Here is a 19,221-nt window from a genome sequence, read left to right on the forward strand (position 1 = left end):
GATACTAGCTGTGCTTGTTGCTTCTGGAATAGCACAATGTCTAGGCCTTCTCAGTGGACAAATTGAGAAACTCTCAGAAACCAAGATATGTCAGCTAAATGCAACGTGGTATCTGTGGTAGGGAGCTTTTAAGATGGTCCCTCAGTGGTCCCTGCCTACTAATATTCACGGTCCTTTGTAATCCCCTCCCCTTGATTCTAACGAACAGAATGCCTGGACACTGAGGGATGACACCTCCCTTAGATTGCAACAGATGGTAACTTCTATTTTGCTAGCCGTGTCTCACTTGCTGGGTTTGATAAAGCAAATTACATGCTGTGAGATGCCTCATGGAAGGAAAGGCACAGATGGCGAAGACTGAGGACACCTCAAGTTGACAGCCAGCAAGGAATCGAGGCCCACTGGTCAACAGGCCGCAGAGAACTGAATCCTGCCAATAACTACAGCAGCTCAGAGCAGCTCCTTCCCCAGTCCCACTTTCAGATGATTCCTCAATCCCACCCAACATCTTCTGATTGCACCCTGGCAAGAGTCACTGGAGTAGTGGATACAGCTAAGCCACCCTGAGTTCTTGACCCGCAAAAACTGAGATATAATGAACGCCATGTTTTTTTGTGTGTTTTTTTAAGCCATTAAGATTGTGATAACTAGTTACACAGAAAGAGATCACAAATACAGTATGCTTACTTGGATCCTAGGACAGAAAAAAAGACATTCGTGGAAAAAACTGAAATCCAAATAAAGTCTGGAGTTCCTTAGTACTGTGCCAATGCTATTTCCTTTGCACTGTCAAATGTCATGGCTATGTTAACACATTAACACTAGAGGGAGCTAGGTGAGGAGTAAGGAAACTCCTAATGCCTTTGCAACTCTTCTGTAAATCTAATTATTTCAGAATGAAAACTAAAAAAAAAGGCCGCCGGTTGGCTCAGTTGGTTAGAGTGCAGGGCTCATAACACCCAAATCATGGGTTCAATTCCCACATGGGCCAGGGAGGTGCGCCCTCTACAGCTAAGATTGTGAATAACAGTTCTCTCTGGAGCTGGGCTGCCGTTCAGTAGCTGGTTGGCATAAGTTGCTGTGTGCTGCTGAGGGGCTACCATGTGCTGCCATGAGTGAGCAGCTGACTGGCGACGGCTGCCTCAGCCTATGGGAGCACAAAGCTCATAATACCAGCTTGGGCCAGGGAGCAGAGTCCTACACAACTAGACTGAGAAACAATGGCTTGAACCGGAGTGTGGGGGGGGAGGCGGAAGAAGACGAAAATGAAAAAAAAAACACCCGGCTTAACTTGGAGCTGATGGGTCTTGGAAAAAGTTCCCCAATAAAAATAAAATAAAAAAACAACAACAAACACTTCCAGGTATTACATATTATCTTTATAAAGAGAATATGGCAAATTTGCAGAGAAAAAAATAAAGTTATTAGGGAGCGACCAGTCTAGTAGTAGATTCAACAACCAGGGGTCAGTGTGATGACAGGCTAGAAAGGAGTAGCAAGTTTTGTGCTCAGTCGGCTGGGAGAGACACAGGACCAGACCAGGTCCCAGTACTTTGGGGTTGTCTGCTGGGGAAGATACATGTCCAGGCCTGATGCCTGTCCTGGGAGTGCAGAGTATGGTGGAGCAATTCCAGGAATATTTTTTCCCAGCCTTCAAGATACTTCTGTTCACCTCTATAAAGTTCCCCCAGAATGTCAACATCTGTTCCAAAATGGAGTTGCTTGCCTATTCCTGACCTTTACCATTTCTTTGCCCTTTCTCCCACCTGGACCGCCTTCACTCTCTGCCAGCAGGTAATGTTCCTGCACTTCCTTATCAATTTGAAAAGTGTAAGAAAATCTTTGACCCCTCTGCCCTCAGTGACATTTTTCAAACTACAGCCCTCACTTGTCTACCATTTAGCTCTTCATCCATTTACCAGCTGTATATCTTCAGATTAAATTCTATTCCTTGGTTTCTTCAAACATGAAACAGGAATAAGAAATCAGTACTTCCTTGATGAATATTCCTTAGAATAATAAATTAGGTGAATAATTTGCAACAGTCAGGAAGGTGCCTGGCAGGTAGTTAAGGACTGATTGCTTTTGTTGGCAGGTTATTTTCCTCCAGCCCCTTTCTAGCTAAATTATTTTATCCATCCCTCTTAAATCTGTTTCTTCCAAGAACCTTCCTTCCTCCTGGCCTGCATGAGCCATGCTCACTGCATAGTCAAAAGGACAGGAGACTCTTTGCCAAAGTTAAAAGCGCATCAAACACGCTTAGCATTTATTTTAATGACAAACCTACAGACCCTTCAGTGCACCCTTCTTGGGGCTTGGCTTCAACAACCCAAAGCTGACAATCTTGGGTGTATGTGGTAGGAGGGGTGGGGAGTGTCCATGGGTAACTCTGAAATGAGGATGGGGAAGAGTCCTCCAAATGGAGAGCTGGGTGGAGGCCAGAGGTTGGGGGGGTGACCTAGCTTAAGTAGGGGGTCAGTAAAAAAATCAGATAAACAAAAGAGGAGTACACGTTTTTGCAACCTTTCCTCCAAGCCTCTGCCTTGTTGGGACAAGCTTCTACTTTTTCCTGGGCTGGGGAAATCCCCAGAAGGGCCCCTTCCTTCATCCTGTTCCTCTACATGTTGAAAAAAAGTAATGGGGTGCTGGCTCTGGGAACCTGGACTCAGTACCCTCTATTCCCCATCACCTCCTGAAATTGCCCTTCAAGGAAGGAGACAGGACTCTGCCCAAGGGTAGGGGTCTCTCACTCGTGATCTAGGTTTGGAATGTCAACCCACAAGATTTCGAGATCTGCCCCCTTCCCCAAGGTCAAAGTTAGCTGAGAGCCCTCCTGGGTTAAGTCACCTTGGTCCCTGGTTAAGGCGGGGAGCTGAAGTACCACTCCTCCCTTCAGTGGAATGCTTGGATGGGATGTTGCTGAGGGACAAGGGCTGTCATCTCCACATAGTGGCTTAATCTTGCAGACTCCTCCAAGCCTGAAATACCCTCTCTGGGCTGTTTCTACAGGGAAGGGGCGGGGCCTGGCTCCTTTTATTGCTGGAAGACTGAGTTCCCAGGTGAAGGGTCTGGCTCTCATCCTCAGTTCTGTTCCTGGCCTAGGCAGGACAGGGGTCATGGGGAAAAGGTAGGGCTTAAACCCCCAGGGTGGAAACTCCATCATTTTGACTCCCCTGCCTTGCCAGAATGGACTAGCCTGGCAGCTCTAAGACGGGATGGAGCAGCGTCCTGACACCTCCTTATCCCAGGAGACCTGGTTAGGACAGTCCCCAGGGAACAGGGATGGACCTCATCCTGTCTCCTTCCCTCACCTGGGCAAGGGTGGGTCTCATGGGGCAGGGATGAGGCAGTGATCTCTGGGGGATAGGCCCTGATCTCACCACTGGCTGGGCCTGTGAGGGAAGGGGCAGGGTGTCACCTGATTCCTCCTCTCATCTCTTCCCCCAGAACACCTGGGCTGGGCAGTCTCATGGGAGGGTGAGGGAAAAGGAAGAGGGCCTCATCCTAACTTGTCCTCCTTTCCTGGGTGGGGAAACCCCAGGGGAGGGGTGAGACCTGATCAGGACTCCTCCTCCATGCTGAAGCTGCTGCGGCGGCTGCTGGCCTTGGAGACAGCGGGGGACACCGAAGAGAGTAGTGGGTCAGAGGCAGCCCGCAGGGGGGATAGGGCACCCCCTGACAGTCCCGCCCCCACCCCCTCTTCCTCCTCCATCAGAATGTCCGTCAGGCCCAGGTGGAAAGGGTCCCCCAGATCCCCCAGGTGGTCACTGGGAAAGTGCAGGTCCAGAAGGGCATCCGAGGGTGGCACTGGGGGCTGCTGATGGGGAGTACCCTGAGCAGGCCCCTCCCCTGCATGAAACGTCGCTGTGCCTGGCCTCCCCTCCTCCTCAACATCCAGCTGCTCTGGCTTGAGGCTGTCAGAGGCTGAAGTTGTGGCCAGGGAGAGCAGCCCTGGGGTGGGAGGGACCGGCAAACCATGGATCTGAGCCTGCAGTTCCAGCTCCTGCAAAAAGTAGGGGGTGGGTGTGGGATAAGATGGAGTTCAGAGCCCCTCAGAGGCAAAGGAGTGTAACAGTTAAAGGGCAAGTTGTCCTGGTTTGCATTCAGCCTCTGTCACTCACTAGTTGCATAACTTCAGACAAGTTGTTTAAGGGTTCTGAGCCTCAGAGTCCCAATCTGTAAAATGGGTATAATAATGGTCCCGGTTTCATAGGGTTGTTGTGATGATTAACTTAGAAAATAGAAAATGGAGACAAGGCTCTTGTCACAGTGCGTGGTACAAGATAAACACAATATACACTAGCCAATATTCATGATTATTTTTGTTAATGTGTTATGATTGCTATTTATCACCATCATCATCATGGGAGTTGGGAAGCCCCAGAATCCCCCAAGTATGCCAGGAGGGGAAATCCTGGCCTGTCCTTCCCCTGCCTCTGCCTGCAGGAAACCCTCCTCACCCCTGCCACCACCTCCTCCTTCCAGACCTGAATCCGGAGCTGTAGGCTGCGGTTGGCTTGCTCCAGGGACCGCTGCCGGCTCTCTAGGTCCTTGGAGCGCTGCTGCTCCTTCTGCAACTTGCGGATATAATCCACAGAGGCTTTCAGGATGGTGCCCTTATTCCAGCGCATCTCCCTGTGAGGCAGGGGAGAGAAGAAAGAACGGAGTGCTGCATATGGAATCCCTTGGGAGATGGGGTTGCATCAGGTAGATGGAGCACCCCGTTCCATGCCTAGAACCTAGGGTAGGGGGTACATCAAGTGTATGGAATGCACACCCCCTTACTGGAACCTTTCAACACTACCCCACCCAAAGCCAGGAAGCCCTCTCTGACCTGACCTCGTAATACTCCTCACCTCAGACCCTGATTCATCTCACTACCGCCACAATGGCTTCTCAATGCTCCCAGAACAGGGAAAACTATTCACACCAAAGAGCTTCCAACCCAGCTACACCCTCCACCTTGAACATTCTTTCCCCAGATACCCATACCTTCCCTCCTGCCTTCCCTCCTTAGGCTGTTAACGCAAATGTTTCCTTGTTCATCGAGGTCTGTTCTGTCCCCACCGTCCTCACCCCAAATTGCAACCCTCCCCAGCATTCCCCCATCTTCCTCCTATTCTTTATTCTTGTCCACAACACTCATAATTACATGGATTTTAGTTATTTATCTTGTTTGCTGTCTGTCTGACCCCACTAAAATATTAATTCCGTGAGGTCAGGGATTTTTGTCTATTGTGTTCCCTCTAGTCGCCTCAGGACCTAGCACAGTACCTGGCACAAAGCACAAGCTCAGTATGTTTCCTGAATTAATAAAGGAAGCATGAAATGAACAGAAAACTAAGTGCCTATGTCCTGCAGGGACCAGATGAGGCACATGGACCATAATGTCGTGAACCTAAAATTTCAGGTGATGACACGGTGAGGGGCTGCGACCCTACTCAGGGTGAGGAAAGCTGGGTGTGAAGGGGCCATAGAAAAGCAGACATGTTGGGTGGTTCCCACCAAGGTTGGAACTCCCTGAGAACAACTTTAAGGGAGTGGGGTCCCCACCCCACCTTCCCTCAGCCAGGGGTTCCAGGCCCAGGCCCAGACTCACGGGTCACTGGACTTGGGGATGAGGGTGCCCAGCTCCTTGATCCTGTCGTTAATGTTGAATCGCCTGCGACGTTCAACTACGGAGGCAGGAGAGAGAAAGAGCTGTCAACAGGCCAAGGAGGAAAGAGGAGAAACTGGGGTGTTGGGAAGCTGTTGCAGTGAAAGCCGTCCCCCCGCCAAGGTAGGTTGGGGCACAGAGTGAGGCAGGGCTGCATAAACGCTGACGAGAGCATGCATTCTTACTTAGGTTGTGATTGTCCTTCTTCTGCCGTTCCTTCAGAAGAGCCTTAGCCTCCGTCTCTGGAAGAGAGTGGGGGTGGTCAGGGTCTGTGGGCACAGGAAAGATGCACGGCAGCATGTGCTGTTGAAGTAGGCTTTGGTGGGCACAGGCAGGGAGTGACTTTTTTAAAAAGTGCCACTCTTTTTTACTGTTTTTCAAGAAGCCATGGTTACAGGCCATTTGTTAAACCCAAGATGAGAGGCAGTGGGGTGAAAACAAGACCACGGATCATGTGGAAAAAGAGGGCAATGAGTCCTCCAGTTTCTGTCTGCTTAATCCCCTTCCCCCAGCACCAGGCCCACCCCTGGGGCTGATAGACATGGGGCTGACCCTGGCCCTTACCAGAGATCTCCCGTTTGATGTTGGGCAGCTCAGCTGGGCAGGAGTTGCTGACAGTGATGGTGGGCGTGGCCACGCCCTGACTACTACTGTATACATCCAGCAGGTTCCCTGACACAGGCAGCTGGAGGAAGAGAAAGGATAGTTGCAAACAGACCCCAGGCTCAGCCCCATCTCAAAATGAGGCTCCCGAGCCCCCCCCCCCCCAATGCAAGCATAGACTGACTGAGTATGGGAATCCTTCCTTCTCCTTCAAGGGAATTTCACATGGTGACTCAACAAGGGAGGACAGGATCAAGTGGACCTACCGTGCTTTGCTGGGGGACGATAGCCTGCCTGGCTTGTTCATCATGCCGCCGCAGCCCCTCAAATCCCTTAGTGACCGCTGAAGCCTATCTCCCAAACCCTGGAGCTGGCTATAAGAAATGCTGCAAAACCACCCTTCTCTGGTCTTTGTTGGCTCCTATGCAACATTTCAGTCCGTTGCCCCTCACCCTCCAGCACAACATTCCAATTCAGCATTCTTGGAACACTCCAACCCAATCTTCTCAGACCTCGGGAAACTGTCATGGCAACGTTGCCACCCCAAATCTGATCTTCTGGAGAGTTCCAGCCCAATCTCCAGTCTTTTGCTGTGACTGTTGCAGCACCATACGTATATGGTCTCCAGCAGCCATGCACCAAGGTCCTGACTCTAGTATCTTCTTACACATTCTGATCTCCCAAGATTTCTTGTCCAACCAACTACATAACTAGCACTGCTTTTATGTCTGCCTAGATTGTTTTCTCTCCTTTGAATTCTCCTGGATATACTCCCGGGCATCATACTAATCCAAAAATAAGCAGTCCCACCTATTGATGATTTCATCTCTTGAAACCCCGAGGTTCCAATCTGTGTCCCAATCAATAAAAAGTTCTGATAAACCACTACCGTTTTTATATATGCTTCTATCCTCTTGATAAGTTGGAAAGAAGCAAAGCTACAGCCACAGGGTATGTCTCAAAGCAAGTTATGGGACTCTGGGAAAGTTCCAGAAGCAGAATGTTACAATTTATTGGTATATCTCTTGCTCTAGCAAGTTTTATCCACTCTCTACAGGTCTCAGCCTATTGGCACAGCTCACTGCGAGAGACATGGTACACTGTAATCACTTCAAGGTCCATCCATACCAAGTTTTGCAATTTTTAGCGTGTCCCAATCTCTGGGCACATTCAAAATGCTACAAGAGTCCCATCTCTCAGTGCATCCCACAGTGAAGCTCAAGCATCTTGGTATGCCCTAATATCTTCATGAAATTCCCACCCTGTATGTATCAAAATCTACAAGGCCCACATCTCCATGCAATCCAACATCAGGCCCCAGGGCACTGAGATGCCCCATTCTCATCATACAGCCTCCCCCTCTATCTCAATATAATCCAAGGCAAGGGTCTCTTCTACACATAGCCAGCTTGGGTGTAGTGTCAGGGATAGAGGCATGTGCTAATTGTCAGAACAACTTTCCATCTTAGGGCCTCACCGTGCTGGGGAGCTGCAGCCCCGCAGGGCCTCCAGGCAGATAGCTGAGCATCTCATCGTTGTAACTGGACTCCAGGCTAATGATCTCATCAATGACATCATCAATCTGGGGGAATAAGTCAATATGGAAGAGGGTTTAGAAGAAGGTGGAGCAGGGAACATAAGGAGGGTTTTCTACAGCCACGTACCTCCTTCTCTGAGCTGGACCCGATGGTGAGTAGTGCCATGGGGCTGTTAGGGGCGCTGCCTGTGGGGCCAGTAGCATGGGCAGCCTCGGGAGCAGGGAGCGGCTGGGCACTAGCAGCCGCCGGTGGTGGGGTGAGGGCCTGGGAAGCCAGCTTGGGCCCAAGTGTGGTGGACAGGTACTGTTTCACCTGCTGCCGGCGCGCCTGCTGTAGGTGGTAGCGTGTTGGGTTCTCCAGGTGGGTCTGTACCTGTGGGATAAGGGGGAGGAAGTACAGGAGGGGACAAGGTAGAACAGGGCTCAGAGGGGTGACTGACTCTGAGCCCCAGTCCCATCCTCAGAAGTCATCTGTTCCTAGGCTCAGGCCTATGAACCGGGCCCAGAATCTGAGAACCACCCCACAATACTGGTAAGTCTCCCCAGCCTCCAAATTTCCTTTCTCAGAAATCCCTCACAGCCTCCAGGACCCACCCATGGCTGGCAGCATCCCTCAGCTATTCCCAAGATTCTTCCCAAGAACTACGCATGGCTTCCGAAGATACCCCAAAAGCCAAAGAACTCCTAATGTGTTACACATACATGAGGCTCTACTAAAGCCACTCCGTAGACCCCAGGGCCCACTTGGGGCACTCACGACCCTCCATGGTCCAAGACAGCCTGTGGCCCCCAAGTACCCCTCACAACTTCACAAGAATACACTGGAAACCATAAACACAATGGGACACTAGCACAGCCTACTTTAACAGTACCTGTGACCTTGCTTAGAGCCCCAGGACCTCACCCAAAGTCCACCAGGACCCATCAGCGGGAGCCCCCTCCCAGGGCCTCTGGACCTTACCTTGAGCACCTCCCTGGGCACCTGAGCAGGGGGAGGACGGCCCAATGTGTGGCCCCCAGCAGAGACGCCGACCACAGATATGGCAGGAGAGGCAGGCGCAGGACCGGGGAAGGGAGAGGCTGCAGCCTGTTCCCGACGTTCACGCCTCTCCTGCTCCTGGGCCTGGGCCCGCATTAGCTGCTGCCGCAGCAAGATACGTGATGAAGATGACGACATGGCAGGGGTCCGGGAGCCCCCTGCAGAAGATGATGCAGACAGGGTAGCTGGGGTGGCCGGTGTGGCCTGCAGTGATATTGGGAGGCTGTGGAATGGGAAATATGGGGCCACAGGTAAGCTAAAAGTCTCAACCCAAACCTAAGGAGTCACAGTGTGAGAGAGTAATGACAGGAACCAGGCCTGGTAGCAGCCCTCAGAAGTCAGTCTGGTGGGGGAATTTTAGCGCTCAGTCCTCATAGCGAAGCCTGGATTTGGGCCAGTTCATATATTGAGCAGGGATGCTACTGCTTGGCTCTGGGAGAGGGGCTTTATCCTATTTAAAGGAAAATGGAAGGAAGCAGAATTGAGGCTGTAGTAATAGATGTGGATACAGAGGGCTCACAAGCTCAATTTAAGGCTGGAGATGCTTTGCTCCCTGAGCTCCTGGGGGTGGGCAACAGGCTACAGGGGTAATCACAGGCCCTTCTTCTCCTGCCTGGGCGTCTAGTTCCAGGAGCTAGTCAGTCTTGAAAATCTAAGAAATTTCACAATCCTCTCTTCCTGCCCCTCTTCCAGGTCCCCTCCCCTCTCTTAGAGCCCAGGCCCATGACTCAGCACATTTAGACTTCCCAGCTTGGAGAAAGAAAAGACCTGCAGGGTTCCTCAAGGGCTGGGGGTGGGTGGGGGGTGGGTGAGTTTGTTGAATGGGGGAGGGAGAGAGCAGGGGTAGTGGGTATGGCTCCGCCCCCTTGGTCTCAGCTTGAGAAGGCCAAGCCTGGTCAGTGGGCTCTCTAGGCAAGCTGCAGGCCATATTTGTGAATGAATGGGTTTGCAGGTGGGGTGGGGAAAGGCTCAGGAGGTCTAGGGAGGTCTAGTCCGAGTTACTGGAATCCTAGTTTTCGCTTGGCCACCTGCTTTTCTGTAATATGCTCTTTCTGGCCCCTCATTTTACTATCTGGACTATACAGGGTGCTGGAAAGAATGGGTTGGGCTGGCACTGAGGGCCTCAGCCCACCAAGAGTGGATGGAGGGGCCTGGAGAATTGAGAAGGGGAGTCAGATAGAGAGATACCTGGAGCGTAGTGGTAGGGGCTGGCTTTTGAGCTCGTAGAAGCTGTCAGGATCAAGGACGTTTTCTAATTCGATGTCAGCAACAATCCCGGATTCCGGAAGCAAGGAGTTCAGGCTGAGGGTGCGGGGGAGGTAGGGGTGGTGGTCAGTTTTTGGATGGAGACTTTACTCCCCTCAAAGAAAGAGAAAGCGAGATAGAGAAAGGGCTGGGGAGATGGAGGGCAAGTGTTCTGAATGTATCTAACACTCAGCCACTCTGCTGGGTACCACCACCATGAATTCCCATGTCTTCTCCCCTCCTCACACCCCTCTCCCCTCCCCATCCTCTTTTGCTGTGTTACTCATAGTCTCTTAAGATTCAAAATAATAAAAGCAAAATAAGAAGAGTTCCTGGATCCCAACTCCTAGCTCTAATACTCACGTGTAACCACAACCTGGTTTTGGAGGAAAATGGAAATGAAGAGTTTAGGAAGGACGATTTAAATTGCAGGCTTCCGGACTTTGCATTCAAAGCCCTCCCAACCCCCACACCCCCTACTGTTTTCCTGGCTGCTGAATGTGAGCTCACGTTTATCTACATACAAACAGCATGATAGAGCCATCACTCAGCTTTAACACCCCATTGACAGAGGCATCCCTCAGCATAACAGCCCATTGTAACACAGATCGAATGCATCACAAAGAACTGGGGTCCAAGATTGACTTTACAGAAAGATCCATCACTTGGCAAATAAGTCCGTACTCTCAGGCCGCCCCAGCCAGAGTTTCTGGGATGCCAATACAAACCCAAATACAAAATGGAAATATCAAAGTCTCCCCTCGGTCCAACAATCTGGATTTACAAGAGGGAGAATTTGGGTGGAAGATACGATTTATGCAAGCTTTCTTTTCTTGGCTGGATGAGCTTGCCCAGCGCTCTCTTGTTTTTTGGATAGATCAAAAATGCACACACCTCCAATACCAACACCCACTCACACAAAAGAAGCCATATACACCCCTCCCTTTCATCTATTTCCACTACTGGGATGATCTAGGTTGTTATAAAGGCATTAGAAGATGGTGAATCGATACACGGAAAGTCTCCTGCTCAACCCTCCACGCTCGGTACAAGACCCCAGTGTGTAGGGGACATGAACACGCATGGAGAGGGACATGCACCCTTCAGTTTAGTCAAAGATTTAGAATCCTGAGAGATGAAGTGACTTCACTTAACAAGAATTCTCTCCCCTCCCCAAGGACGTCTTCCTTTCCTCACCCTCAGATGGGGCCCTAAAACCACCCAGGAAGTCGGGAAGAGGAAGCTCAAGGAGCTGCTGAGCTCAGCACAATCCCAGACAGAAGGCAAGGCCCCCTCCCATCTCACACACCCATACCACAGAAGTTGGAGCGAAGGGGCTGGGGCTTCCCAGGCCGCCGATGGAAGTGAGGATAAGAGGCCAAGCAGGACCCACCCGGGCAGGGATGGTGCAACTGGTGCTCATTCCAGCTCTAGCGACAGATTCAAGATTATCTCCAGGGTCTGAGAGACAAACTTGGAGGGTGAGATAAAAAGAACATGTGTGTGTAGGGGGTGAGCAGGGAGTGGCTTGCTGAGAGGTTAGGGCAGGTGGCAGCAGGAACAAGACCCTCCTCTGGATTCCCAAATAAGGTCTGAGGCCTTCTCTGAGCTAAGTAAGAGGTACCAACCACCATCTCCATCACCTCTGTATGCCGGTCTGTCCCATTCAAGCCCAGACCAGGGTGTGAGAAGAGGGTTTTTCCACTATCCCGGGGATCTGACCCAGCTGGGTGGGTGGGCAGGGGTGAACGTGTTAGTCTATTCAAGTCTTGATGAATGTTGCTTCTCATGCTCGCTCACACTCACAAGTCTGGTCCCATGCAGTATATCTGAGATACCCCCAAATCCCTCCAGATTCACATTATCCCCAAACACAGCCTCCAGCAACCAGCCACGGGGAATCACCAAGCTCCCAAGACGGCACTTCTGTCCCCCAGGACCCTTTCTCTGACACTGAGGGAAAATGTCCCTTAAAATCAATGCCTCACCTACCGAGTGCCCCCTCAAATTCATCTCCCTCGTGCCTGACTCAAGGACCCCAAATTCAGCCTCTAATCAGTCTGTCCCCCAAGTTCAGCTACCCTAGACCAGTTTCTGAATACAACACAATATGTCCCTCTATACCCAGTCAAGGGTCCCCCCAAATCTGAACCAGGCCTCCCTTAATGCACTTCCATGACTTCTTTAAGCCTCAGTCCAAGCAGGCCACCGCTGGATTCCTGAGGTGCCCCCCCACCAAGACGGGCGCCCCGACGTCCTCCAAGCCTAGGCCGAGGGCCTCCAATTCTAGTCCGGGCCCCCGCTGCCCACAGATCAGGCTCCTGGGAACCCCAGTCAGCACTACCGGCCCCAGGCGGCCCCGCACCTGAGCAGCTGGGCCGAGTCCGCCGGCCTGCGCTCTTCCAACACCACGAACACGGCTCGAGGGCCCTCCGCGCTGGCCTCTACGCCGTCCCGAGCTGGCTCGGCTGCATGAGACATGACGCCCGGCCCCGGGCGAGCCCTGCCAGGCCGGTCGGGCTTCGGCCCGGTCCCCCTAACAAAATAAGAGTCCCCCACCCCCCTGCTCGCCACCGCCTCCTCCGCTAAGCCATGGAGCGAGCTCTGCGCGGGCGGGCGGCGTCGGGGAGATGGGATGGGCTGTGAGTCATCCCCCGCCGTGAACGGACCAACACCCCCGAACCTAACCCCGGACGACCGCCCTCCTCCCTCTCATCCTCTTCCCCCTCCTCCCTGGGCTGGGGAAACTCCACAGGAAGTGACCGCACGGAGGATGGACGGTTCGCTGGTCCCCGCCCTCGGAGTGAGGCGACCAATTGTCGTGGGCTGGTTAAAGGACCCGCCCTAAACTACGCCTCCGACAGGGAGGGAAAACTAGATTGGCCGACCCTCATTCCGAGAAGGAGGATACTAGGCCACGCCCTCAGATTCAGAGGCAAATCAGCGAGAGGTAATTTGTTTAAGTCACGCCTCCTCGTCTCAAATTAACCTTCCGAAAGATACTAAACCACTCCTTGGGTCCTTTGCGCCTGCGCACCGGTGGCCAGTCGCCGCTCAGAGGATCTTCAGGCCACGCTTCTAGCTGCGGAACCGTGCCCCCTCTCGGCCAATATTCGTAATATCGGTTTCTTGGACCACGCTCCAACCTCAATTTAGCCAAAGCCATAACTGGGAGGCGTAGGCAGCTACATTCCCTGGAGGTGCGCACGAGAAACCTCGCTCTTTCGGTACAGTCCAGCCGCCCAGCTGGTCTTCCCCGGAGCGCCCCACCTACTCTGTGTCTTCTAGAGCGCCTGTTGTACTAGGTCGTTGTGCTACACAATGTTTAATAAATCCTTGATAGATGGATGAATGAGTGTAAGGGTAGAATTTAGATCTTTTCCTTTCAATGAATGACTTTTGGAAACATGAAGACCAGGGTTTGGCTATGGAAAAGAGACTTCCCTTCTCTGAGCTTCAGCTTTCCTGACCTGTTATGTCGGGGTCCAAAGTACCTGCCTGGCAGGGTTGTTTTAAGGATTAGAGACAATTTATGAAAAGTACAAAACAAAAACATCTCATGATCATCTTAACAGATGCAGAAATGCATTCAGTAAAATTAAAAATCTATCATAAGAAAAATTGACTAAACTAGGAAAAAAAAAAAAAAAGAAAAGTACTAGCAGGTTTTTTGGCATACAATAAACTCTCCAAAAATTAATTGATTCATTCATGTGTGCACTGATTCAACAAACATTTATTGAGCTGTGTGTACCAGATACATGCAAGCCGGCTTGCCCCCAGTGGAGGGTCCCACCCATACCTGCAGGAGCACAGTCAGCTCACAAAACATGGGGACCTACAACCTCCTCTTCCACCTTCCCAATATCCCAAGACTCTGCCCATCAGCTGGACCTCTGGGCACTTCACTGACCTCCTATTTGTTTTGCACCTTCCTGTATTGGCACCCTTATTTCCCAAGTTGGTTTGGTAAACATGCACATCCCCACATGCTCGGACACAACCATTATCCACACAATACAGATAACAATTCCTCTGCAAATTAACCTTTGAAAAATCAATACATTACCAATAAAAATTCCAAAATAGAACTTGTAAACCTGGTGTTAAAATTCCTATGATGTGGGCCTGCCTGGTGGCTCAGGCGGTTGGAGCTCCGTGCTCCTAACGCCACCGAAGTCTGCCGGTTCGATTCCCACATGGGCCAGTGGGCTCTCAACCATAAGGTTGCCGGTTCCACTCCTCGACTCCCGCAAGGGATGGTGGGCTGTGCCCCCTGCAACTAACAACGGCAACTGGACCTGGAGCTGAGCTGTGCCCTCCACAACTGCCATTGAAAGGACAACAACTTGACTTGGAAAAAAATCCTGGAAGTACACATTGTTCCCCAATAAAGTCCAGTTCCCCTTCCCCAATAAAATCTTAAAAAATAAAACAAAAAATAAACCCAATATGATTTTTTAAAAATTCCTATGATGCCTTAAATATGTAAGAATATCTAATTTTGTAAAAGAGGAAGAAAAAAGCAGGCATTGTCTAGCCAGATTCAAAACACATTACAAAGCTCTAGTAATTAAAACTGATATGGGAGTAGGAACAGAAAACTACATCAATGGTACAGAAAAAAGAATCCAAAAATCAACCTAGGTGTTTGTGGGAATTAGTAAATGATAAAATGACATTTCAAGTCACTGGGAGAGAGATGGGCTATTTACTAAAATGGTTTGGGGAGAAAGGACAATCTTTTTTTGGGGGGATTAGATTCCTAATTTACACAATTCAGAAAAATTAACTCCAAATTGGCTACAGACCTAAACATTTTTTAAAAATCATAACAAATATCAGAACAAAATATTTTTTGAGAACACGTTTAAGACTTTGGCAAAAAGAAGTCCTTCTTAAACAAGAAACAAAAAGCAAAACATACAAAGAAAAGTAAAAATAAGCAACATTTATTGGTCTTTCTTGGCACTTTATCTGCCTTTTAATCCTCACAACAGACTTCTGAGGAGGTTTCCATTTATTGTCCCAACCTATAGATCAAGAAATCAAGATACAACAATGTTGTCACTTGATCTAGATCACCCTAGTTTATAAAATCTGGGATTGGAACCCAGGCACTTTATATAACCATGCTCTACCATCTCTCCAGTTTGACCACATCAAAATATAAAATGATAATCTGATGAAAGATGCTACAAACAAAGTTAAAGATTTGCAATGGAGTGGGAGAAAAAAATTTACAACATTAGACCCACACCCCAATCCTACAAACACCAACTTCATACACACATCCCAAATATCTCCATAAGTGCTTCCTCATCACATACCCTGCACAATAAACCCGTCCTCCATCTCTTTCAGTCACTCTCTCTTAATATCTTGCTTAAAATTTCACAACTTTGTTCAACACAGATCTCTCTCTCTCTCTCTCTCTCTCTCTCTCTCTCTCTCTCTGCTGCGGTTTCATTGAGATAAAACTTCAAGGTGGGGTGAATAGGAGGTACAGAGGGAGGAAAGAGGGCAGTTGGATTGTAAAGTTGGGGATATTTACGGATATATGACAGTGGTGATTGAGGGTGGCTTGCTTGGGGTGAGGTTAGGGTCTACTACAGGACAGTTTGCATACAATTAAATGGTCTTGTGAAGGTCTTCAGGAGGAATGGGGCTGCTAGAGGACAGTTTAAGGGTGCCGATGGCCATTGTTGAAGGGTAAATTGAGAATAGAATTGGGGGTTGGAAGATGGTTTGGGGTTCAGTTGGAGGAACTATGAAGATAGTGAATGTTTAGAGACAGAGTTTTGTCTTCTGTAAGGTAGTTTAAGGAGTAGAGCTGTTAACTGTCATAGGATGGTGTGGTAGCCTGACTAATAGCCCCCCAAAAGATGTCCATGTCCAAATCCCTGGAACCTCTGAATTTTACCTTATATGCAAAGAAAGGTGTGATTGAATTAAGGATATGGGATGGGGGTACTATCCTGGATTATCTGAATAGAACCTAAGAGCAATCACAAGTTACTTTATAAGAGGAAGGCAAAGGCAGATATGACAGACAGAAAAGGAGAAGGCAGTGTGACCATAGGGACAGAGATTGCAGTGATGTAGCCACAAGCCAAGGAATGCCAGCTGCCAGCAGAAGCTGGAAGAGGCAACAGATTCTCCCCTAGAGTCTCCAAGGAGAATGCTCAGAAGGAAATGAGGAACATGTTGTTGGAAACTGTAGAAAAGAAGATCCTTATTATAGAGAGGCAGAAAACTTAGTTGAATTGTGTCCTACCATTGTGTGGAAAGCAGAACTTGTAAGCGATGGACTTAGGTATTTAGCTGAGATCTCCAAAGCAAGTGTTGAAGGTATTGACTGGTTTCTTATTGCTGCTTATAATAAAATGTGAAAGGAAAGAGATAAATTGAGGGAAGAACTGCCAAGCAAAATGGATCCAGGATTTGAAGATTTGGAAATTCTTAGGCTGTCTTGATTGCAAAAGACACAAAATTCAGGTTCACTGTCAAGAAAGTATGCTCTGGAGAGGAAGCCAAGAGTGTGGCTGGACAGCCTCTTGTTAGTATTAAAGAGATTAGGTGTGTGACTTGCAGATCCTCTCAATCATCTCAGCAGAAGCCAGGAATATAGATGGATTATCCACAAAAGATTTGTGGCGGATCCTCTTGTCTAATGGTGTGGATTCCTGTGACTTTCATGGGAGACCCACAAAGGTTTTGAGAATGTTATACTGCCAGAAACACTGCCTGATTGGCTTAAAAGAAACAGAGGCAGGATGAAATGAAGAAAAGATGTTGGACTCCCAAAATTCTACTGGAAGGATACAGGCTAAAACTACTCATTTGGGGCCGGCCCGGTGGCTGAGGTGGTTGGAGCGCTGTGCTCCTAACACAGAGATTGCTAGTTTGATTCCTACATGGGCCAGTGAGCTGCGCCCTCTACAGCTAAGATTGTAAACAACATTGTGAACGACATTGTGAGCTGCGCTGCCGTGAGCAGTTTATGCCGTGAGATTGGCATAAGCTGCCATGAGCTGCCATGGGGTGCTGAGTGCTGCCACCAGCTACCATGCGCCACTGTGAACTGCCGGTGGCCAGTGTGAGTGAATGGCACCCAGCGTGAGTGGCCAGCAGCCAGCAAGAGCTGCTGTGAGCTGCTATTAGCAGCCGACCCTCGACTGGCTACTGACTGCATGGGGCTGGGGGTGGGCCCCCGCAAGGCTCATAATACCAGCATAGGCCAGGGAGCTGTGTCCTACACAATTAGACTGAGAAACAATGGCTTGAACCGGAGTGTGGGAGGGGGGAGGCAGAAGAAGGGAGGAAAGGGAAAAAAAACCTACTCAGTAGCAAACATGTGCTACTCTTCAAGAGAAAGGAAGAACGACTTTGAGGGCAGAGCTGTGGGCCCAGCGAGGGAGCCTCAAGCCACAATAGATTCTTCCCAGCCCTTGAAACCTAATGCCCTGCTGGATTTAAAAATTGCTTGGGACCAATGACACCTTTTTTTTTAGTCCATTTTTCCCTTTTGGAATAGGAATATCTCTAACTCTTGTCCTATGCCTGTCCTGCCATTGTATTTTGGAAACAGATAACTTGTTTTCTAGTTCCACAGGTCCAGAGATGGAGAGAAATTTTGCCTCAGGGTGGATCATACTCAGAGTCTCACTCATACCTGATTTAGATTATTTAAATGATGAGATTTGGAACTTTTGAGCTGAGAATATTAAAGTGAGATTTTTGAACTTGAGTTGATGCTGTAATAGTTTGAAACTATTGGGGGTACTGGGGTAAAGTACATTAGGGTTTTGCACATGGGTGGATGTGTAATTTGTGGGCCAAAGTGCACTGTTATAGGCTGAATCATCCTCCCCCCAAAAAAATATGCACATCCTAATTCCTGGAACCTGTGAATATATGTACCTTAGATGGCAAGATGAAGGAGAAGGAGAGAAAAAGAAAAAGAAAAAGGACTTTGCAGTGTGCAGTTGTGATTAAGGTAAGGATTTTGAGATGGGGAGATTATCTTGGATTATCCAGGGAACCCTAATTATAATCACACGTACCTTTATAAGAGGGATGCAGAGGCAGATTTGACAGACAAAAGGAGAAGGCAATGAGACCATGGAAGCAGAGACTGTAGTAATGCAGCCATAAGCCAAGGAATGCTGACAGCCACCAAAAGAGAAAGAGGCAACAAACAGATTCTCCCCTAGGGCCTCTGGAGGGAGTATGGCTCTGCTGGCAACTTGATTTTGGTCTTCTGACCCCCAGAACTGTGAGAGAATAAATTTCTCATGTCTTAAGCCATCAAGTTTGTGGTAATTCATTACAGCAGCCAGAGGTTTGGACATATAGTTTGGGGCTGCAACTGTGGGACCAAGGGAAGGTAAAGGAGTATTTAGAGGCAGCGTTGGGGGGCTCTTGGAAGGGAAATTTTCGGGGTGAGGTTTGTAATTGTTGGAGAGTAGTTTGGGGGTAGAGTTGGGTATCATTGAAAGGGCACTTTGGGGGATATTCTTGGAAGTTAGAGAGCAATTTGACGGTAGAGTAGGGGCTGTTGGAAGGAGGCTCAGGCTTGAAGAGGCTTTGGGAGGATAATTTAGTGATGAAGTATAAGGATCAATATCGTGGTTTGGGGATATAGTTGAGGGTTGGTGGGTACAGTCTGGGATGCAGTTTGGGGGTTTGTTTTGAGGTCTGGATGTTGGAGGGCTATCGTAAATTGTAGCTGGGTAGCTATTAGTGGGTGATTTAGGGAGCAGTTAAAGAGTATTGGATGGAATATTGTTCAGCAATAAAAGAAACAAACTGCTGATACATGCTACAATACAAACCTCAAAAATATTACTCTAAGTAAAAGAAGCCAAACGCCAAAAATCCACATATCGCATTTATATGAAATGTCCAGAAAAGGCAAATCTGTAGAGATAAAAAGTAGATTAGTGGTTGCCTGGGACTGGGACTGGGAATGGGGTTAACTACATGTGGGATCTTATTGGGATGATGAAAATACTCAAAAACTGGGTTATGCTGATTGTTGTACACTTCAGTAAATTTATTATGATAATTGAATTGCACGCTTAAAGTGGGTGACTTTTATGGTATGTAAATTATAACTCAATTGTTTTAAGAAAAGAT

The 19,221-nt window shown here is 49.1% G+C and overlaps 1 protein-coding gene across 5 annotated transcripts; it reads right to left on the reverse strand.

Annotated features, from left to right (window-relative positions):
* Window positions 1-1,357: 1,357 nt before the first annotated feature.
* Window positions 1,358-12,820, reverse strand: TFE3 (transcription factor binding to IGHM enhancer 3). 5 transcript variants are annotated; one of them, XM_074323831.2, is made up of 10 exons: window positions 12,446-12,820; window positions 10,024-10,137; window positions 8,758-8,993; window positions 7,924-8,169; window positions 7,737-7,841; window positions 6,221-6,341; window positions 5,842-5,898; window positions 5,600-5,675; window positions 4,488-4,635; window positions 1,358-4,003 (listed from the first exon to the last, which is right to left on the reverse strand). In XM_074323831.2, the coding sequence occupies exons 3-10, from the start codon at window positions 8,971-8,973 to the stop codon at window positions 3,560-3,562; spliced, it is 1,413 nt and encodes a 470-aa protein (XP_074179932.2). In that variant the 5' UTR covers window positions 8,974-8,993; window positions 10,024-10,137; window positions 12,446-12,820; the 3' UTR covers window positions 1,358-3,559. The 5 variants fall into 5 exon arrangements, with proteins under 5 accessions (XP_074179932.2, XP_019569871.3, XP_019569872.3 ...); XM_019714312.3 differs by having other exon boundaries at window positions 8,758-9,058; XM_019714313.3 differs by having other exon boundaries at window positions 5,842-5,925; window positions 12,446-12,800.
* Window positions 12,821-19,221: the final 6,401 nt, after the last annotated feature.

Source organism: Rhinolophus sinicus, chromosome 18 (genome assembly GCF_057876585.1).
Source record: "Rhinolophus sinicus isolate RSI-liver-muscle chromosome 18, RSI-T2T, whole genome shotgun sequence".
In the NCBI taxonomy this organism is placed as follows: Eukaryota; Metazoa; Chordata; class Mammalia; order Chiroptera; family Rhinolophidae; genus Rhinolophus; species Rhinolophus sinicus.

Excerpts from the sequence above, each read along its gene's own strand:
- TFE3 (XM_019714311.3), bottom strand. The coding sequence starts at position 12,561 with ATGTCTCATGCAGCCGAGCCAGCTCGGGACGGCGTAGAGGCCAGCGCG. Across the intron at positions 5,926-6,220 it reads CATCAAACGGGAGATCTCTG|ACCCTGACCACCCCCACTCT; the intron begins GTAAGGGCCAGG and ends CTGTGCCCACAG. Across the intron at positions 4,004-4,487 it reads GCCTACAGCTCCGGATTCAG|GAGCTGGAACTGCAGGCTCA; the intron begins GTCTGGAAGGAG and ends TACTTTTTGCAG.